The 22,891-nt window shown below is 42.6% G+C and overlaps 1 protein-coding gene across 1 annotated transcript in view; it reads left to right on the top strand.

Annotated features, from left to right (window-relative positions):
* Positions 1 to 22,891, top strand: part of IPO8 (importin 8) — a 75,776-nt gene that overhangs the window by 38,489 nt on the left and 14,396 nt on the right. The window contains exons 11-21 of the mRNA XM_040345551.1: positions 156 to 232; positions 3,360 to 3,476; positions 3,561 to 3,650; positions 5,201 to 5,366; positions 8,358 to 8,518; positions 10,008 to 10,133; positions 10,211 to 10,277; positions 10,542 to 10,667; positions 11,846 to 11,943; positions 16,116 to 16,211; positions 21,221 to 21,441. Coding sequence (XP_040201485.1) covers positions 156 to 232; positions 3,360 to 3,476; positions 3,561 to 3,650; positions 5,201 to 5,366; positions 8,358 to 8,518; positions 10,008 to 10,133; positions 10,211 to 10,277; positions 10,542 to 10,667; positions 11,846 to 11,943; positions 16,116 to 16,211; positions 21,221 to 21,441 — 1,345 coding nt within the window. The remainder of the gene's footprint in view (positions 1 to 155; positions 233 to 3,359; positions 3,477 to 3,560; positions 3,651 to 5,200; positions 5,367 to 8,357; positions 8,519 to 10,007; positions 10,134 to 10,210; positions 10,278 to 10,541; positions 10,668 to 11,845; positions 11,944 to 16,115; positions 16,212 to 21,220; positions 21,442 to 22,891) is intronic.

Below are 22,891 nucleotides of genomic sequence, written 5' to 3'. Positions count from 1 at the left end.
TTGTGTTGCATTTTCAATGCCATGTCCAGTATTGCTCTGCCATTTTGTTCTGTACATCAAGCAAGGCTGTTGTCAATTCATTCAATGTCACACCTTCCCACACATGGCTGTTTTGTTGTGTACTGGTTAATGACCTGTTGTGTTTCTGGTTCTAGATGTGTTTGAAGATTACGTATCACCTTCAACTGCTGCTCAGAATCTGCTCTTTACTGCCTCCAAGAAGAGGAAAGAGGTGAGGCAGAAATATTGGCAAAACTTTGTTTTCAACCACTTGTCATCCTGTACTTGGGAGCAGTGGTTAAACCAAGCTTATGGCTGCAAATAATAAGAACAATTAATATAGAAATTAAAAGAAATGTAAAAGATACACACACACTTGGTGCCCACAGCGATTGTGCCATGCATGAGGTTCGAGGGCCATAAATCATTCATAGATGATTCTAAAATGATAATCTCTAAAGACTTTTAAAGCATCCCCAATGAAAAATGTTATGTACTGTTTTTTTGCCATTTGATACGTGCAGTTTTGAGTCTCGACATGTTTGGTATCTATTTACTTGATTCAACCCTATCTTTTTTGTTTTACCAAAAAATTGGTGTTTTTATTGTATTTGTACTAAAATTCATTTTAGTGTATATTTTTCTAAAAAAAAATATGCTTTTGATAAAACAGTTTAGCAAACATGCAACATAATAAATTGCAACTACCACTTAATTCTTTAGGGTCTCTGTTTTCAGAAAATTATAAAAATTGTGGGTTCAAACTACACAGCCAATAGATGATTCAGCGTTTTTGTTTTTTCTTCATTCAACCAATGGGTTGAACAAAAAATAATTGACCTGATTTCTCCATCCACACATTCAAGGTGGATGGGGAAATCTCTCCCGCTGAGCTATTGTTTTCTTACGATGGGAGGAATTCCCCATCGTTGGAGTTCACTGATCAGCACTGCCAGCTATAGCCTGTGGCACTAATTGAGCTGCATTTATCTGACACAGTGGTTGTGCAGAAGTCAGTTGTCCACTGTCCCTATGCATAGATTGCATAGAGGTTGGGAGGCAGAGCAAGTCAGGACCCAGGAGGCAGCCTCCCCCATCACCAGTGGTTCCCAACTTTTCTAGTTCCGTGACCCCTTGATAGAACTTTCCAAGTTGTGGGGACCCATAACAGTAAAATTATTTTTGTTGCTCCTTTGCTGTAATTTTGATACTGTGCAGTGCATTATGGGTTCTGGTACAAATTTATGAGTTTCGCCAAATCTTGAGATCCACCTCAAATCCATGGTGGCTCTGACCAAACTCCATCCCTACTTACTGTTCAATCCAGCATCAAGCACATATAATGTAATATTATTAACACTTAAGCATGGGCGTCCGCTCCATAGGGCAAGGGGGGTCATTTGCCCCCCCCCTGGAATCACCAGGGAGAGCCAGGAGCAGGGCCGAACTGGCCCTGGGGCCGATTTAAGCAGTGATTGCAGCGCTCCCCTCCCCTCTAGTTGTCCCTTATTTAGAGTGCCTGTCCCTCTTCTGGAATCAAATCCATTTGTCCCTCATTCCAAAAGGTTCCTCTTTTAGACCTGAAATAAATATACTGTCAATATAGTGTAGTGTTTGAGTCAAGGGAAATGGGTGCTGTGTAATGTAAAGGGGTCCAGTGGTGCAGGGTGCTGTGTAATGTAAAGGGGTCCAGTGATGCAGGGTGCTGTGTAATGTAAAGGGGGCCAGTAATGCAGGGTGCTGTGTAATGTAAAGGGGGCCAGTAATGCAGGGTGCTGTGTAATGTAAAGGGGGCCAGTGATGCAGGGTGCTGTGTAATGTAAAGGGGGCCAGAGCTGTGAGGTGCTGTGTAATGTAAAGGGGTCCAGAGGTGCAGTTGTGGAGAGGGGGTACACAGTAGTGACAAAGAGATATTGAAAGATGCAGGGGGCACAGTGGGGTGTTTTTACATTTTAACGTGGGGGGGGTCGCTTTTAAGCCCCGCTAGCGGTCAAAGAAAGGGGTAAAAAGCGACTGTGTATCGCCGCTGCCGAAGCGCCCCCCTCTGAAAAAATTTCAGCGGATGCCCATGCACTTAAAGCGGTGGTTCCCCCTAAAACAAATTTCTAACAATACATTCGTAAGACCCGTTACACTGCGGGTAGGCTGGCTTTTGTTTTTTTAGTACATACCTCGATCTCGCCGTTTCGTCCCTTGGCGGTGGGCGTTCCTAGTTGATTGACGTTTCTCCGACGGGTGCATACTGCGCGTCACGACTTTCCGACAGAAGCCGAACGTCATTGCGCAGGCGCCGTATAGAGTCGGCTCTATACGGCGCCTGCGCAGCGACGTTCGGCTTCTTTCGGAAAGTCGTGACGTCACGTATGTGCCCGTCGGAGAAACGTCAATCAACTAGGAACGCCCACCGCCAAGGGACGAAACGGCGAGATCGAGGTATATACTAAAAAACAAAAACAAAAGCCAGCCTACCCGCAGTGTAACGGGTCTTACGAATGTATTGTTAGAAATTTGTTTTAGGGGGAACCACCCCTTTAAGACTCCTTGTATCTAGAATTTTAAGTGAGTAGAAGATGGAGGTTCTACCCCCTTCTCGATTCTATCCAAAGAGAAAAAAAACTATTTTGTCTAGAGTTGGGCTTAAAGTAGTTTAGAATCCGTGCATTTTGAAGTTACATTTCAGTAAATAGTTGAGTCTGGTGGTCTGAGGCCATCTTTGGTTTATTGTATCTATCTGGGATGAACCTGTTGGCACAGGGATGGTGGAAGCACGTCGATGGGCACAGCAGGTGTGCAGACCTAGAATATCCATACACAAATGGTGGGAACACCTCATATTGGGCACGGCAGGTGTGTAGACACGGTATCTCAGTACAGGAATGGTTGGAACCCCTCATATTAGGCACAGTGGGTACACAGCCCTGTGGACTCGGTACAGAGATCTCACCAATATGGTCCCCAAGATATTGAAGAGGCTGTCAGATGGTCACGTGGTTATGTTCCCTCTTTTTTCTCCTCATGGAGTGTAAAGGAGCGACAGGGACCCTTGAATGTGCTGACTTTTTTTTTCTTGTAGTTTATCACATGCCGCTTAGCGCTAAGAGTTATAAAAAGTATAATTTTATCCTAATGGCCATACTTCTAGTACCTTGATGTATCTTTTTGTACATTGAAATAAATATCCTATGTAAGCAATATTTTGTCTTGGAATTTGATATGTAAATTTTCAATAAAAATTCTTGAAAAAGAGGCTGTCAGATGGTTTAATGCCCCAGCATCTACCAAATGCAGAAATATGCATTGTGGGTGGGCTGACCCTCTGCGTTATTACTGAAAATTTCTATTGTTCCTCTTTGTTTTAGGTGCTGCCAAAGATGATGAACTTTTGTTACCAGATCCTCACCAGTTCCTCGGTTGACCCGCGGAAAATAGATGGGGCACTACATGTGCTGGGTTCACTTGCAGAGATTTTATTAAAGGTAACCTATTTTCTTGCTACTACTATGGTCAGTATACAGTACATGTGACATTTCTGTAGTGTAATAATTTATATTTTCCTCCAGAAATCTGTGTACAAGGATCAGATGGAAGTTTTCATCCAGAATCATGTTTTCCCACTTTTCATGTCTGAGCTGGGTTACCTCCGAGCACGGGTAGGTCTTTCAAAAGTAATTTCCAATATTTTTAAATCAGCAACTTGTATACATTGCCTGTCATAAACATCCTAGCATAGGGTGACAACCGCATCTACCAGTAGTGTTCCTGTGTTGTCATGCAGTTACATGATCCTCAGGAGTTTACAAGTGGCCATTTACGCAGACATGGTCCACAGTTGTCATCATCAGGAAACTTGCCCTGAGAAATGCCATGAAACTGGAGTGCATATACAAAGGGAGGGGCTGCAAAGATGCTGAAAGCAGGACTTCACCCAAAAAGGAGAGTTCTGCTTTTCCTCTGCCCCCCCCCCCCCCAACCCCCTTCCTCTCCCATGTTTTGGATTATTTTTTTTTGGGATGGAGTGGGTACCTGATTTTGACAGGTACCAGCTCCCTCTTCCGCTCTAAGACCAGTTCACACTGGGGCGGTTTACAGGCGCTATCGCTCTAAAAATAGCTCCTGCAAACTGACCTGAAACAGCGGCTGCTGTTTCTCCAGTGTGAAAGCCGAGGGCTTTCACACTGGAGCGGTGCGCTAGCAGGACCGCTTCAAAAGTCCTGCTAGCCGCATCTTTGGAGCGGTGTGTTTACCTCTCCTCTACTGCTTCTTCCCATTGAAAGCAATGGTAAACCGCGGCTATACCGCTGGCAATACGCCTCTGCAGAGGCGCATTGCCGGCGGTATTAACCCTTTTTTGGCCGCTAGCAGGGGGTAAAACCGCACCACTAGCAGCCGAATACAGCCGCAATTCCGACGGTAAAGCGCCACTACTTTTAACGCCACCACACCTTCCGTCCCAGTGTGAAATTGGGCCTTACTGCCTAGGTGATCAGAGCGAAAGTTCCCCCCCCCCCCCCCTCCTCCCGCAGCCTCTTGGGACATGTCACAGGAGACTGCAGGACCATATACAGGGTGCAGCATGGCTCGCACATGCGCAATGGCCAATCAGCTGTGAAGCCGCAAGGAGTCAGTTGGCTGCCCACAGCCTGGACCCAAAGACACAGCAAAGAGCAGGGTCAGGTGGGGACATGGATGGATCCTGGGACAAGTGTGTGTTTTTTAAAAGTCAGCAGCTTCAGTATTTATAGCTGCTGACTTAAAAAAATTTTCTTTTCGGGGTGAAGATCATCTTCAATGTCATTTGCAGCATTGAGATGCAACAACAACATAAAGATGAAAGTGGAATTTGACGTTTGCTTCAACTTTTGCATAGTTTGTTTGGGCCAAGCAAGCTATATCAGTTACTAACTGATGTGTGCACTGTACTATATTGTAGTAGCATCATCTACATGCAGTATGTGGCGCTGTGTTTCGGCAGCAGTATGGGCAACTTCCCTTCTGCTGCTGGAACTAAATCGAATGCTTGTCTGCCATTCAAGAGAAGCCTTGTATTTTTTTAGTGAATACAATTTCTGACGTCATCCTGCTGGTTAACCTGGAACTTTATATACAGTACTTTAGCCAACCAAGTGCCATTCAGACAGGATTTACATCTCCTTTTATAATTCTGTCCTTTACGTCATACTCTATCTCCTTTCTCTTCTAGTCATGTTGGGTCCTTCACTCGTTCAGCTCACTAAAGTTTCACAATGAGCTGAACCTTCGAAATGCTGTAGAGTTGGCGAAGAAAAGTCTACTTGAAGATAAAGAACTGCCAGTGAAGGTGGAGGCTGCCATTGCTCTGCAGATGTTAATCAGTTACCAGGGGGCTGGTGAGAGAATTTCCCCAAATATTTGGTATATGTTGTTCATCCAAAAATGCTGTAGTACTGTACTATAAATAAGTTGTCCCTTATCTGTCACAATAGGGAAATAGTATATGAATACCCTAAATAATAAAATTATTATAATATAGGATTTATATTGCGCCAACAGTTCAGTGCTTTACAATATAAAAGGAGACGGTACAGTTAAAATACAAATCAAGACAAGGGTTTGGAAGGTTTTGCTCATGAGAATTTTACAATCCCAAAGGGAAGGGCATGTTGATTTATAAGATGAAATAAAAATAAATAACTAAATGGCTGGTAGTAATAAATAGATGGATAAATAATGCATAATCAAATGATAAAAGCTGCAATTGCAGTGAATGTGTATCCAACACTTAAATAAATGAATGAAAAAAGTGTAGTTGCGCTAAAATCAACCCATATATTCATTAAAACACCAGTTGTGTAAATATGTGAAGTGCTGCTGGTTATGCCGTGAAGCATGCATAAAACTATATACCATACATATAACAAAAAAACATAAATGTATATCAGAAAAAGAAAATCAACTGCAATCTAGTGCAGTAGGTGCATCTAATGAAGAAACAATAAGGATATTTGCACATGTAGGTGATTTATTTATATCGCTGTTTATTTTAAGGAATTGCTGGCTATTGGGATCATTGACTGTGTTCCTTCATAAGATGCACCTACTGCACTAGATTGCAGTTGATTTTCTTTTTCTGATATACATTTTATGTTTTTTTTGTTATATGCATGGTATATGGTTTTATGCATGCTTCACTGCATAACTAGCAGCAATTCACATATTTACACAACTGGTGTTTTAATGAAATATATGGGTTGATTTTAGCGCAACTACACTTTTTTCATTGATTTATAAGGTGATGACTGTATCTGGATTACAGCAGTTGGTGGAGAAATAAAGATTGTTGTTAGAGGACGGAATAGGCTTTCCCTAAAAGGATGAGTCTTCAGGGATCACCTAAAAATGGAATAGGAGATGGCAGAACAGATTCAGGTAGGTTCCAGAGGATGGGAGAGGCTCTGGAGAAGTCCAGGAGGCAACAAGGGAGCCAAAGAGCAGGAGATCTTGGGTGGAGCAAAGAGAATGGTGTAGGTGGTATTTTGAGATGAGGTTAGTGCTGTAGCTCAGGACAGCTGTTGTTGACTTAGTTAGTATTTAGGATTTAATTTGTTGGGTGAGTTAAAGCCAGTGGAAGGATTGCATTTGAGAGGGATGGCAGACACCGAGTAGTTAGGAAGGTGAATTAGTCTAGCAGCAAAATTCATGGGTACTGATGGGCACGGATGAGCACTGATAGGTGGCACAGATGGACACCATCAGAGGCTCTTTACCGAGATCGGTGTGTCAGACTGACACACTGCACCACCTATCGCCGAGCTGGCAGTTATGCTGAAGGACGCCATATGACGTCCAGTCAGTATAACTGAACCACCGCCGTCATTTTGCTTTAGGCCGGGTGGGAAGTGGTTATAGCAGGTTTCGGTTATAAAAAATAAAAAAAAAATATCCCAAGCTTTGAACATCTCACAGAGCACTATTCAATCTATCATCCGAAAATGGAAAGAGTATGGCACAACTGCAAACCCACCAAGACATGGCCGTCCACCTAAACTGACAGGCCGAGCAAGGAGAGCATTAATCGGAGAAGCAGCCAAGAGGCCCATGGTAACTCTGGGGGAGGTGCAGAGATCCACAGCCCAGGGGGGAGAATCTGTCCACAGGACATCTATTAGACCCCTTCCACACTAAAGTGCCGGTCGTTTTTGCAGCGCTTTTCGGGCGCTAGTGGGCTGTGTTTTTTTTTTTTTAAGGTCACATGACGTAAAAAAGGAAAAGACCCATTTTGCAGTCCTTTTCAAATGGCTTTTAAGGCGATTTTGGAAGTGCTGCCCATTAATTTCAACGGGCAGGGGCGTTTTTGGAGTGCTATTTACCGTCCAGCAAACAAACCGCCCCCTGTGAAGACACACATTGAAGTGAATGGGCAGCGGTTTTCAGGCGCTTTACAGGCACTATTTCTAGCGCTAATACGCATAAAAACTGCCTCCGTGTGAAAGGGGTCTTAGTCATGCACTCCACAAATCTGGCCTTTATGATGGAAGAGTGTAAAGAAGAAAGCCACGTGGGTGAAGGTGCTATGGTCAGATGAGACAAAATTTTAACTTTTTGGCCTAAAAGCAAAACGCTATGTGTGGCAGAAAACTAACACTGCACATCACCCTGAACACACCATCCCCACCGTGAAACATGGCGGTGGCAGCATCATGTTGTAGAACAACGACCTTAAACATACAGCCAGAGCTACAATGAAATGGTTTTTGATCTTGAAAAATTTAAAATTGCTGTCAACAGACGCTCCCCATCCAATCTGACAGAGTTTGAGCTATTTTGCAAAGAAGAATGGGCAAAAATTTCACTCTCTAGGTGTGCAAAGCTGGTAGAGACTTACCCAAAAAGACTTACAGCTGTAATTGCAGCAAAAGGTGGTTCTACGAAGTATTGACTCAGGGGGGCTGAATACAAATATACGCCACACTTTTCACATATTTCTTTGTAAAACATTTTGAAAACCATTTATAATTTTACTTCTACTTCACAATTATGTGCCACTTTGTGTTGGTCTATCACATAAAATTCCAATAAAATACAGTTACGTTTTTGGTTGTACATGACAAAATGTGAAAAATTTCAAGGGGTATGAATACTTTTTCAAGGCACTGTATAGACTGTTTGAGTGCAAAGATTAGCACTGGTAGTAGGGCACCAATTAAGCTAACCTGTTGGCTTTCTTGCATAGGTGGAATGTTATCAAAAATTATTCTGAGTGTCTGGATTAGGAGCTCTAATTTGAGACAAAATTGTCAATAGACTGCTCTGCTGTTGTAAACTCTTCAGACTGTAGTTCTTTTGTATTTTATTATAATTCCAGCATTTGTATCCCTCAGCAAAGGAGTACATGAGGCCGTACATCCGACCAGTCATGCAGGAGCTCCTACACATAGTCCGGGAGACAGAGAACGATGATCTGACCAATGTCATTCAGAAGATGATATGCGAATACAGTCAGGAAGTGGCCCCCATTGCTGTGGACATGACGAGACATCTAGTGAGTCGTGTGATATGATGAATGGCAATAGTTTGGTGCTGTGATGTACAGTACAGACCAAAAGTTTGGACACACCTTCTCATTCAAAGAGTTTTCTTTATTTTCATGACTATGAAAATTGTAGATTTACACTGAAGGCATCAAAACTATGAATTAACACATGTGGAATTATACATAACAAAAAAGTGTGAAACAACTGAAAATATATTTCATATTCTAGGTTCTTCAAAGTAGCCACCATTTGCGTGATTACTGCTTTGCACACTCTTGGCATTCTCAAGAGGTAGTCACCTGGCGCAGCACCCCATCACTCTCCTTTTTGGTCAAATAGCCCTTACACAGCCTGGAGGTGTGTTTGGGGTCATTGTCCTGTTGAAAAATAAATGATGGTCCAACTAAACGCAAACCGGATGGAATAGCATGCCGCTGCAAGATGCTGTGGTAGCCATGCTGGTTCAGTATGTCTTCAATTTTGAATAAATCCCCAACAGTGTCACCAGCAAAGCACCATCACACCTCCTCCTCCATGCTTCACGGTGGGAACCAGGCATGTAGAGTCCATCCATTCACCTTTTCTGCGTCGCACAAAGACACGGGGGTTGGAACCAAAGATCTCAAGTTTGGACTCATCAGACCAAAGCACAGATTTCCACTTGTCTAATGTCCATTCCTTGTGTTCTTTAGCCCAAACAAGTCTCTTCTGCTTGTTGCCTTTCTTTAGCAGTGGTTTCCTAGCAGATATTCTACCATGAAGGCCTGATTCACACAGTCTCCTCTTAACAGTTCTAGAGATGTGTCTGCTGCAAAAGGTGGCTACTTTGAAGAACCTAGAATATGAAATATATTTTCAGTTGTGTCACACTTTTTTGTTATGTATAATTCCACATGTGTTAATTCATAGTTTTGATGCCTTCAGTGTGAATCTACAATTTTCATAGTCATGAAAATAAAGAAAACTCTTTGAATGAGCAGGTGTGTCCAAACTTTTGGTCTGTACTGTATATGCACAGGAGATATCCAGGATGGCAATGATTCAGTGCTCTATGTATAGGATATAGGACATAAATGGGATGGTGATAGTCTGGTGCACCTTTATATGTACAGGAGATAAATAGGATGTGGATAGTCTGGTGCTTTGATCTGTATGTACTGAAGATATCCAGGATGGTAATGATCCGGTTCTTTGAACTGTATGTACAGGAGATAAAAAAAGATGGTGAATGTCCATTGCCTTTCTCTGTATGTACAAGGGATATAAAAGATGGTGGTTCACTGCTCTGTGCATGTACAGGGTGTAGATATTCCAGTGATCTAATTTGTATGTACAGGGAAATATACAGCATGGTGATGACCCGCTGCTCTATGTATGCACAGGAGATATACAGGGTGATGGTAGTCTGGAGTTCTATGCATGTCCAGATATTCAGGGTGATGATGGTCTGGTGTGGTGCTTCAATCTATGTCACCGCTCTTTGTGTTCTCTCTCCAGGCAGAGATCTTTGTAAAGGTCCTGCAGAGTGAAGAGTATGAGGAGGTGGAGGACAAAACCGTCATGGCGATGGGAATCCTTCACACCATCGACATTGTCTTGACTGTTGTGGAAAATCATAAAGAGGTGTGTACCCCGACATGTGGCTTAGTGGATATCCCCCACTTTTCCTTACCTTCTATAATTCTTTACCTTTCTTCCAGGTGAAGCAGCAGCTGGAGGGGATTTGTTTGCAGATTGTTGGTCTTGTGCTTCAGAAACATATTATAGGTATGAGCCTGTAAAAGAATTAAAAAAGGCAGTAATATTTCTATCTAGGGTGGTCACATAATGGACCCCTGGTATATAACCTCATGAGTTCCAAAAAACTGAATAATGTTATAAGTTTGCTTTTAAACCTGTGTAAAAAGTGAAGTTTATTGCAAGTAATGGCAATCATCAATTAAATTTATGGACAGACTTAACAAGTATGCTTTAGTGAGTAATGCAAAGTGTTTTTCTATGTATGGGAATTCATGTTTGCTCTCCGTACAGAGTTCTATGAGGAGATTCTGGCACTTGCATACAGCCTCACCAACCAGACCATCTCCCCACAGATGTGGCAGCTTCTGGAGATCCTTTTTGATGTTTTTCAGAGAGACTGCTATGAATATTTTACAGGTTCGTTTATCAAATGCTGTTTGATGTGTTCTGTAAGAGAAATAGCTACTGCTTACTTCATCTAACATTTTGTGTACAATCAGCGCTACCTATAAAATGCTCTTTTATATGTATCTATAAACAATAAATCAAACCATCCCTCTGTTATTTCACTACATGAAACAAAAAGTCATCTCCATAGTGTTTTCCAGTTAAAAGCTTTATTAAAATGGCCCCAGAAAATACACTTACAAGACATGCAATAAAAACCAGCTAATTTCAATGTGTCAGCTCACCACTTGCCACTCTGCTGATCGTGGTTGCAATGCTTTGCAGGTCTCTAACAAAAAAAATAATACATGCATATTTTTTTACCTGCAAATATTTTTTTTACTTTTTATTGTTTTAAAAGAGAGGGTTTGGGACTTTAACTTGAGACACAAGTCTCCATCCCTATGTTTACGTGAAAAGGAGGGGACATGGAATGAGGTGAGCAATTGAGGCTAAGTCACTATTGTACAAATAATTTTATTAGTAGAAAATTACAACATAAGGACACCAATATGGAATAACAGTCACTTGGTACATAACACAATGCGTCGGGCCTGCAATATGCACCAAACAATGTATTCCTTTTAAAGGTTCAACTTATTAGTATGTCTCTACTCAGAAGTCTTGTGATCATGTGCATTCTAGAATGATTTTTATCAGTTTATAAGGATCATTTGCCCTGCGTCATCTGGGGACTCTTACCTTGTCCACAATGTATCAATCTTTGTGTATGTACTATGTGACTGTTATTCCATATTTGGGTCTTTATCATGTAATTTTCTACTAATAAAATTATTTTGAACAATGTACTGATCCCTTGGCCTCACTTGTCCACCTCATGCAAAGGCCCAAAAAAAACGTATTTTTCTTTTATTGTTTGTATAGGTGAACTTATCCTTTTAAAACAGCGGCTATTCAACCCTGTTGGCAGAAGTGTTGGGAACGACTGGATTAGTGACCGTCTGTTTTAGCTCCTAGGCTTAGTACTGGAAACAATCAGCATTTTGGGCTTTTAATGCTTCTGCAGATTGCTTTATAGGAATGTAAACACTAAGCAGTTTTTTATGAGAGATTTTTTTTTTTTTTCTGGTTCGACTATAGCACCATATGATATATATTCATGTATCCAATAATCTCTCCCACCCCAGATATGATGCCACTTCTTCATAATTATATCACGGTGGATACAAGCACACTGCTGTCTAACCCCAAACACCTGGAGATTATTTACACCATGTGTAAAAAGGTGAGATGATAAAAGCACATTTATTAGCCCGTGTGTGCATATAAATAATGTGTGTGTGTGTGTGTATATATATATATATTGTGTGTGTGTGTGTGTGTGTGTGTGTATATGTATATATATATATATATATATATATATAGTGTGTGTGTATATATATATATATGTGTGTGTGTGTGTGTATATATATATATATATATATATATATGTATATGTATATATCGGCTTTCATAATGATTACATTGTAACAAAGAAAAATTGTAATGTTTCTATCCATTTTTCTTTTTCTGTAATCTATAGCAAATCATAAATCCTTATAATTGGGCAAAAAAAGATATCAAGAAAAAAAAATGTGATAAAAATTAATAAAAAATGTACGTGAAAGCTGTACATGGCTGGAATACCTGGAGCAAGACCAAAAACACTGGGGTAGATTCAGGTAGGGGCGCGCACTGCTATAGCAGCGCAACGTACCGTTTTTACGCTACGCCTCCGTAAATTACTGGAGCTACGCTTCATTCACAAAGCATTTGCTCCGTAATTTGCGGTGGCGTTTCGTAAAAGGGGCCGGCGTAAGCCCGCGTAATTTAAATGATCCCGTAGGGGGCGTGGATCATTTAAATTAGGCTCGTTCCCGCGCCGAACGACGTGCATTGCAGTAAATGACGTTGCAAGGACGTCATTTACTTCGACGTGAACGTAAATGGCGTCCAGCGCCATTCACGATCCACTTACGCAAACAACGTAAATTTCGAAAATCGCGACGACGAAAGCAAACGACGTAAAACACGTCCGCCGGGCACGCGTACGTTTGTGAATCGGCGTGAGTATGCAATTTGCATACTCTACGCTGACAACTACGGGAACGCCACCTAGCGGCCAGCGTCAGAATGCAGCCTAAGATACGACGGCATAAGAGACTTATGCCAGTCGTATCTTAGGCTACAGTCGGCGTATCGAGCTTTCTGAATACAGAAAGTTGATACGCCGGCGCTACTTAGCAATTACGCTGCGTATTTATGGATACGCAGGCGTAATTGCTTGCTGAATCTACCCCACTTTGTCATCACTAGATATAGTCAATACACCCAGCCAAGCCTCGCTTTCACTAATACACATCTGCGGTTCATCATATATATCCAAGCCTTAATGTGAACTAGACAGCTACCCACATCTCACTCGCAAATACGGAACACGATGCAGGCGATGCCAAACGCCGCCCTTACCAGACATGACGTCCAAGTAACCGTAGTGTCTCCGTAGGCAAATAATTGGGCAAAAAAGATATCAAGAAAAAATAAATAAAAAATGAACGTGAAAGCTGTACATGGCTGGAATATCTGGAGCAAGACCAAATGGCTAAAAAGAGTACAAAGAAATAACATAAAAAAAAAAAAACAACCACTGTATAAAAACGAATTTTAGGAATTTTTGATGAAGCAAATAACATCCCAATCTATATTTAAGCCAGATGGAGTATATCTTTTAATGATACAAATCAGCTTGGTCTACATTCTAGATAGCTCCCTCACGTTAACCGCTTTACCCCCTTCCTAATCACAGCACTTTTTACAATTTTGGCACTGCGTTGATTTAACTGACATTTTGATGCTGTAACCAAACAAGATTGCATCCTTTTTTCCCCCACAAATAGAGCTTTCTTTTGGTGGTATTTGATTACCCCTGCGGTTTTTATTTTTTTTGCGCTATAAACAAAAAAGAGCAAATTTTTTAAAAAATAAATAAAAATTTGCTGTAATTAATTTCCCCAAAAGTTTAAAAAAAAAAAAAAAATTCTTCATCAGTTTAGGCCAAAATAAATTCTTCTACATATATTTGGTAAAAAAAAATCGCAATAAGCATATATAAGTTAGAGTCTGCAAACTATGGGAAAGATTTATGGCTTTTTTATTTTTTACTAGTAGTGGTGGTAGTCTGCGATTTTTAGCAGTACTATGACATTGCGACGGACAGATCGGAGACTTTTGACACTTTTTTGGGACCATTGGCATTCGTACAGCGATCAGTGCTACAAAAATGCACTGTTTGCTGTGTAAATGTCACTGCCAGGGAAAGGGGTTAAATGTGTGTTCCCTCAGCATGTTCTAACTGTGTGGGGATGTGAGTGACTAGGAGAGAAGCCATATCGTTTTTTCCTACTTGGTAGGAAAAAATTATATGGCTCCTCTCCTCTGACAGCACAGAGATTTGTTTTGCACACACAAATCCCTGTGCTGGCGCACGTGCAAGCGATCGTGCCCGCCGGCCACGCGCAGGGGGGCACGCGTGTGCCCTCAGGTGGCTAAAAACTGGTAGGACGTATCTGTACGGGATTTCACCCAGGAGAGCCATTGTGCCGCAGTATATTTGCGTGACACAGTCGGCAAGTGGTTAAGGCTACCCCTCCAATGGGGTATGCCCACAAACGGATCTCTGTTGTGAACAAGATCAAAATGCCATGAAACACTGTTTTTTAAATCCTATTTTACTATTGGCCATATGCTCATTGATCTTAACATTAAATGCTCAAATAGTCTGGCCCACCTACAGTAGCCCACATGGGCACTGCAGAAGATATACCACATGAGTGGTACTACATGTGATAAAGGGTTTAATAAAATCATTCCTAAGAGTAATACTGAAGGAGAAATCAAGAACGTTCTTAGTTTTGAGTTTGAGTTGACAGACCTGACATCTTCCACACTTATGGTAGCAAACCAAACTGTGGAAGAAGGAAGGCCTGGAGGGGGAGATCAAGAAAACGTTGTACAACTCTATACCTCACATGTTACGTAGTGGAGGATTGTCTACTGCAGTGTTTCTCAACTCCAGTCCTCAAGGCGCCCCAACAGGTTATGGTTTCAGGCTTTCCATTATTTTGCACAGGTGATTTGATCAGCTTCACTGCCTCAGGCTGGGTTCACACTACTACACTACTTTCATCCTACTTTGCTCTGCTACATTGGTCCTACATTTATCCTACATTGGTCCTACATCCATCCTACTTTCATGAACAGGATACTACTTTGGTCCGACTTCAATGATATTCAATGGGCCTGAAGTAGGATCAATGTAGGACCAAAAGTAGTACAGGGAGCATTTTCAAAGTCCGACCGACTTGTGTAGGACCAATGTAGGACAATGTAGTAACACAGAGCAAAGTAGGATGAAAGTAGTGTAGTAGTGTGAACCCAGCCTTAGTAAATACCACAGCCGTTTAATCTGAGGAAAATCCTGAAAACATGACCTGTCGGGGCGTCTTAAGAACTGGAGTTGAGAAACACTGGTCTACTGGATCTTTATTATACACTTTTCCCTGGCTATTCGTAAGCCATTGTGTCTTTGGACTTTAGAAAATTATTTGAAGCCATGTCCTTTAGCTCTACTTGTCGCAACATATTTGCACTTTTTCACAATTTGTGTTGTGTTTTATGATTATCTCCCAATTTTAATGTTGTAGCTTTTTCTATGTTTTGAGCACTTTTACACAAGCACAATATTTTTTATAGTATTGGACTGTTTTGGATATCATTTTGAACATCTGGAGAATCTTAATTTTAATAAATGTATAATTCTGTTGACTCTAAATATCGGTTATCCAGACATGTTATTGCATTAACAGTCTGCAGGTGTGTGGGAGTTTGCTGCTCCAGTGATTTTCAGGAGTAAGGGAAAATCCTTCATGTCACCATGAACTCATTGAGGGCTTGTTCACACTAGTGCTGGTCTTTGAAAAGTTATTCAGCGATGGATCACTTTTCAGAGAGCGGTACTGGAGCTGCCAAAGGACTTTCAGGAGTTGATACTGCTGCCTCCTAAAGGTTGTTGTGGTGGGGTTGTTTTTTTTGACAGCCAAAGTGGGATTGCGAATGGGAATACTGCACGGCATCTGCGCACCTAGTATTTTGTTTTGCAGTTGTAGTGAGGCTTGAATGGAAAGGGGCGCAAAATTTTGTCCCCAAATGATCATGTTCATGGCATGTGCACTCCTTCATTTTGTCACCGTAATTTTTTATGATGGGTGGTAAACTATGGCTCAACCTATTTGTTATTTTTTTCCCTCCTTTCCCCAACGAGAAGTATAAACTGCGTAATAGTTTTGACTGTCGCATCAAACCCTGGGATTTCGCAGTAGTTTTTTGAACCCCAACACCAATTTATTTATTTTTTGACAGGTGCTGATGGGAGAAGCGGGAGAAGATGCAGAGTGTCATGCAGCCAAACTCCTAGAGGTCATTATTCTTCAGTGTAAGGGCCGAGGGATCGACCAGGTAAGCTGAAATTGGAAATGGATCCAAACATGCACACATGACCGATTAGTTTGTCGTGCTCGCTCCCTATCTATTTTAGTTTTTCGTGCTCGCTCCCTATCTATTTTAATTTGTCGTGCTCGCTCCCTATCTATTTTAGTTTGGCGTGCTCGCTCCCTATCTATTTTAGTTTGGCGTGCTCGCTCCCTATCTATTTTAGTCTCCTTTTTTTTTTAACCTCCTAACAAATCCTAGCTTTTGTAAAATTAATAACGAGTTTACTTAAAGGGGTTGTAAAGGTTTGTTTTTTATTTTCTAAATTGGTTCCTTTAAGCTAGTGCATTGTTGGTTCACTTACCTTTTCCTTCGATTTCCCTTCTAAATGCTTTTTTTCTTTGTTTGAATTTCTCACTTCCTGTTTCTCCTCGGTAAGCTTTTCACCATCATCCGAGCGGTGGAAAGTCAGTCAGAACAGCTTACTGAGGAGGAACAGGAAGTGAGAAATTCAGACAAAGAAAAAAAAAAACATTTAGAAGGCAAAAGGTAAGTAAACCAACAATGCACTAGCTTATAGGAACCTATTTAGAAAATAAAAAAACAAATCTTTACAACCCCTTTAATGTCGCATTTTTTAGGTATAGTGCTTATTTTTGAATCTCCTCACAAGCGTAATATGATTAATGTTCATCTAAGGCCAACAAAAATATCATAGCTTGCAGCTTACCAGTCTTTAGATTCAGTGGCTCCATTTGTTTTACTTTTTCAGAATTTTCCCCCTTTATTTTCAGCTGTTGATCCTGCCAGTAACACATATCCTGTCCTAGGGTGACGGTGCTCACTCACTGTACTGTGCTTGTGAAGGACAGGCTTTGTCACCCTAGGCTGCTCTCCTAAATTTGACTACAGGAAACCACCCCCTCTCCTCATCTCAATAGCATGAGGGGGGGTTGTATGTTTTGTAGTATAGTGGTGAAATGACTGACAACTCTGTTTGGGATTTCAGTGCAGCAGAGGCAGTTTGTCCACTGAAATAGGATGTTGGGAGTTTGATGAATTTTTTTAACGACAGATATTTTTCTGTGCTTGCTGCATTTTAGAGAAAAATATGGGAAAATGTGCATGCATCACAAGGATGTGTGAACACCTCCCTTTTTTTTTGCCCAGACATACACTTTGAGCTTTCCTGATTTAGTTGTTTGTTTCCTGCTTGTTCAATGAGGTAATGTGGTGATCTGATGCATGTGCTAAAAATTACTCATGACAATCTTGCAAAAAAATTAACTGTAGTTATGAGGATCTTACTTCAGTGTGGCTGCAACAGACTGACCACCAGATGGTGCTGTAACTTATTGAATGCATAGCTTGCATTGGTAAAATAAAAGTATGGCCAAAGCTTTTTTTAGTCATACTTCTCTAGTGAGTCACGAGTGCACTTACTTTTGCTCTCCTGCGACCCAGAATTAGACAGCGTGCCCGCTGTCAGTTAAAGTCACTGGTTCTGGGAGGATCATGACCATATTGCCGGTATCTACCCAGCTGCCTGATGGATAACTGTCTCTGACTCTCAGCACATGACTGAGAGCCGAATGCAGTAGCAACTACTCCCTCTCCAGACTGGTGCTCCAGTGAAATCTGTAGGGGCATAGCAGAGAGCAGTGACTTGCGGTCATCACTGCTCTTTGATCCAAGAAAGTCAAGAACCGAGCGATCAACTGGCATGTGATCGCTCAGTTCTCGAGCCGGTGTTCTGTCGAGAAGTACCGGGATGTACTGCGTATGCGCCGTATGGAACAGCACAACAGCTAATGTGCCGATCAGCTGGACTGATGTAACCATGGCACATGCACACATCGTAGGAGGTATCTCTCGATGGGAGATACCATTTCAGAGGCACAATTTATACCTAAAGTAACCATGGGGGGAGACTGTAGTTCTCAGATTGTGCATCACTGCTGCTGGAGGGCAGCTATTGGCTGTGTTGAAGGGCTGGTTTTGCAACCCGCCCTGCAACACAGCTAACCCGCCCTGCAACACAGCTAACCCGCCCTGCAACACAGACAAAGCCGGACCATCAGCACACTGTAAAGCCGCCCCGCAACAGCAAGGCACAATGTGAGAACTACGGTCTCTCCCCGCTGTTTGTATAGGTTTAATTTATGCCCGTTAAATGGTATCTCCCATCGAGAGATACCCCCTATAATGTGCTCTTGCGCCCTGGTCACGTCACTGCAGCTGATCGGCAAATCAGCTGGAGTGCGGCTCCGTCCTGCGCATGCACGGGCACTGTTCGATGGGGGGTACTTCTTGACAGAACATCGGGGAAGACAGCTGCAGCATGGAGATGAGTATGCATGTTTATTTTTTTCCAAGTTTATATCTAGCCTTAAGGTTTGTTTTTTATTTTCTAAATAGGTTCCTTTAAGCTAGTGCATTGTTAGTTCATTTAGATGCTGGAAAACATTAAAGCTATAGATCAGCCCAGGATAACCTCATTTTACCAGAATACCTTTTTTGCATGTGTACTAGGAGAATGGACATGTTACTTAAAAAACAAACAAAAAAAACACTCTTCCGTATATTGTTGCTAGAGCTGGTCTCTCTCATTGTATCTATGCTACACAGCTGGCCTAATCAAAAACGTGGTTTGCCCACCCTGTGGATCCAGCCGTGTCCCATCCTAACAAAGTTCATTTTCTTGGAGGATATATCTATCTTTACGGACCCAACCAACCAGTAAATCCTTAGATGCCCTTTCTAGAGCTTTTTTCTCATTGGCAGGCCCTGCTCTTCATCCTAGACAATGTAGCGGTTTGGATGGATCCCGAACCTTTAAAAATTGTCACTAAAATCAACATATTGTTCCGAGTACCTGGATCTAGTCTTGGATGTGGCACAGGCCAGAGTGTTTCTTCCACAAGAGATACTTGGTTGATGGTAGCCTCCTTCAAAGCAGTCCCCTTTGCTCAGTTTAATTCCTAGTCTTTACAGTGCAATCCTTTATCATCATTTAATGAGGAAGTAAACCCTTGTTCTTTTTCTTTTTAAATATCCTGCAAGATAAACCCCCCTAAAAACGAAGCCCCCGAAGTTCTCCTCCGTGCCCTCCGCCGCCATGTCTCCTGCGATCTTCTTCGTGTTATCGCCACTCCGGCGCTGTGATTGGCCAGATCGGCGATGACGTCGCTCCCGCACATGCGTGAAAATTCGGCACTAAACCTGAATTTTCCAGGCTCAAAAACTGCGCTCTCAGTGCGCCTGCGCCATTGTCTACGGCGAACATGCGCCATAGACATCGGTGCTGTGTTTTCAGCAAGTATCTCCTTAACCGTGTAGGTTAAGAAGATATTTCTTGCACCTACAGGTAAGCCTTAATCTAGGCTTTACCTGTAGGTGCAGGATGTGTGGTTGGGTTTACAACCACTTTAATGAGTCAGTCTAGTCCCGGATCAGTTCTGTCGCTCGCTCTCCTCTCTCGCTCTCCTCTCTCGCTCTCTGTCGCTCGCTCTCCTCTCTGTCGCTCGCTCTCCTCTCTGTCGCTCGCTCTCCTCTCTGGCGCTCGCGCTCTCTCTCTCTCCTCTCTCTCTCTCTTTTCTCTCTCCCCCCTCTCTCTCTCCCCCCTCTCTTCTCTCTCTCTCTCCCCCCTCTCTTCTCTCGCTCTCCTCTCTCGTTCTCTGTCGCTCGCTCTCCTCTCTCGTTCTCTGTCGCTCGCTCTCCTCTCTCGCTCTCTGTCGCTCGCTCTCCTCTCTCGCTCTCTGTCGCTCGCTCTCCTCTCTCGCTCTCTGTCGCTCGCTCTCCTCTCTCGCTCTCTGTCGCTCGCTCTCCTCTCTCGCTCTCTGTCGCTCGCTCTCCTCTCTCGCTCTCTGTCGCTCGCTCTCCTCTCTCGCTCTCTGTCGCTCGCTCTCCTCTCTCGCTCTCTGTCGCTCGCTCTCCTCTCTCGCTCTCTGTCGCTCGCTCTCCTCTCTCGCTCTCTGTCGCTCGCTCTCCTCTCTCGCTCTCTGTCGCTCGCTCTCCTCTCTCGCTCTCCTCGCTCGCTCTCCTCTCTCGCTCTCCTCTCTCGCTCTCCTCTCTCCTCTCTCGTTCTCTGTCGCTCGCTCTCCCCTATCTCTCGCTCGCTCTCCTCTCTCTCGCCAGTAAGGTGATATTCATTGTTGCCATCACCTCTGCAAGGTGAGCATCTGAACTAGCTACCCTAATCTGAAAGGAGGCCTTTCTGGTTTTGTATGGGGGCAAAATCAAGACTTCTTTTGACAGTTCTGCCTTTCACCAAATCCAAGACATTGTTCTTCTGTGCCCTTGTCCTGCTCTATTTCACTCCAAAAAAACGTTCCTTCATTGTTTGGATGTTGTTTGGGTTTTCCAAGTCTGTCCGTTTTGCTACTGATTCTTTCAGGAAGATTAATTCTCTTTCTGTTCCTGGATAGATCCCAGAAGGGTGCCCTCAGCTCCTCTTTCCATTGGTGACCCAGGCAGACCATGATCCAAGCTTTTGGCATTAAGAATCAAGTTTCACCCTTTCCTGTCAAGGCACACCCTACTATATCTGGGAATGTTTTTTTTGTTTGCTTTTCAGCATCAAGAAACTTTTTCTTTGGATTTTTCAAGGCTGCCATCTGGTTTTCTGTTCGCACATTATGTATGTTCTACCAGGTGACTATTAAGGCCTCAGCTGATGCTGACTTCGTTTTTGTATGTCCCGAAGGTGAAAAATTTCTGTATCCTCCCAATGAACTTGGAAGATTATGGGATTTTTGTACTTTTGGGAGGCCCAAGTCTCCCCCGTCTGTGTTTTTATGATTGTTCTTATGATACTACTTTGCTACTGAGCTGAGGTATGATGGTAGTAGGAGGGGTTTTCCTGGGCTGGCTTACAATTTTTAGTTTTCCAGTGACCAATCCTCTTGTAGATGTCAGTATAACCCAAAGGTAAAAAACTTCCCGAGTCCTTCAATAGGATTCAGGAAACAGATTTTTTGGTAAGTACAAAAATCCTATTTACATTACTGTATTTTTCTGTCACCGTTTTTCCCCAGTGCATCCCGCTTTTTGTTGAAGCTGTCCTCGAACGGTTGACGCGAGGTGTGAAATCCAGTGAACTGCGCACTATGTGCTTGCAGGTTGTCATTGCAGCTCTGTTTTATAATTCCGCTCTGCTCTTCAACACCCTGGAACAGATTCGTTTCCCTCACAGCTCCGAGCCAATTACAGCACAGTTCATCAACCAATGGGTGAACGACACGGACTGCTTCCTGGGGCAAGTAATGTATTGCTTCTGTATCCACTGTGCAGCTCAAACATCACTTTTGTACTCTTTGTAAAGTTTACTATATTAGGTTTTTATATTGCTGCTAAACTTCAACCCCCATTACCCACTTGACCTCTGGAGTATTTTACCCCCCTTCATAACCAGGCCAATTGTTTACTATACAGCACTGTGTTACTTTAGCGGACAATTGCACGGCAATGCAACGCCCTACAGAAATTCAATTTATGTCTTTTTTTTTTTTTTTAAACATCTATAGGTAGATTCAGGTAGATGTGCCTACACTTACGGCGGCATAGCTTAGCGTGTTTAGGCTACGCCGCCGTAAGTTAGCTAGGCAAGTACATGATTCACAATGTACTTTCCTGCTAAGTTACGGCGGCGTAGCCTAGGGCGGGCGTAAGGGTGCAGAATTAAAATGTGTGTAGGGGGGGGGGGGGGTGTTTTATGTTAATAAGGCCTGACCTTACGTTTTTGACATTTTTTTTTACTGCGCATGCGCCGGGCGCCTACATTTCCCAGTGTGCATTGCGGCTAAGTACGCCGCACGGGCCTATTGATTTTGACGTGGACGTAAACGACATAAATCGCTATTCGCAGACGACTTACGCAAACAACGTAAAAATTTTGAATCTCGAAGTGGGAACGGCGGCCATACTTTAACATTACTATTCCATCTAATAGATGGAATAACTTTAGGCCTGATAATGGCTTACGGAAACAGCGTAAATGTACTGCGGCGGCCGGGAGTACGTTCGTGAATCGGCGTATCTACTAATTTACATATTCTACGCCGACCGCAATGGAAGCGCCACCCAGCGGCCATCCTAAATATTGCAATCTAAGATAGGACGGCGCAAGCCGTCATATCTAAGATATGTTTAAGCGTATCTCTGTTTGAGCTCACACTTAAACATAAGTCGGCGTAGATTCTGAGTTAGGTCGGCTTATCTACTGATAAGCCGGCCTAACTCTTACTGAATCTACCTACTAGTGATCAGATGGCTAAATGTGTGCCTAACCAGTGTTTTTGTGTTTATTATGTGGTGCTTTTACTAAGGGATGTGCTGGAGTTTATTCCCTGCTTTCCAGGAAACAAGATCCAGAACATCCCCGCTGACAGGACAGAGCTCTGCCTTGTTGTCCGGCACAGGAAAGCCACTTTGTCACTGTATAACATCGTTATGCAGTTGGCAAGTGTTTAATCCAGTATATGAATGTTTTGAAATGGCAACCTTTATTGTGGAATTTTGTATGTGATTCTGCATCTGCAATTTTCTTTAGTTTATTATGTGGCCAGGGACTAAAATATCAAGCCATATTTGGATTTCCCAGCATGCATTGCTTCTTTTCTGAGTCTGCCAAAATCTTCAGATTCTAGATGCCAGATTGTTGTGCGCACATAGGGGCTCCATATGTGCACAAAACAACCAATGCAGCC

This window comes from Rana temporaria, chromosome 3 (assembly GCF_905171775.1).
Source record: "Rana temporaria chromosome 3, aRanTem1.1, whole genome shotgun sequence".
NCBI classification, from domain to species: Eukaryota; Metazoa; Chordata; class Amphibia; order Anura; family Ranidae; genus Rana; species Rana temporaria.
The sequence above is the reverse complement of the archived record's forward strand: the minus strand, read 5'-3'. Positions and strand labels throughout refer to the sequence as shown.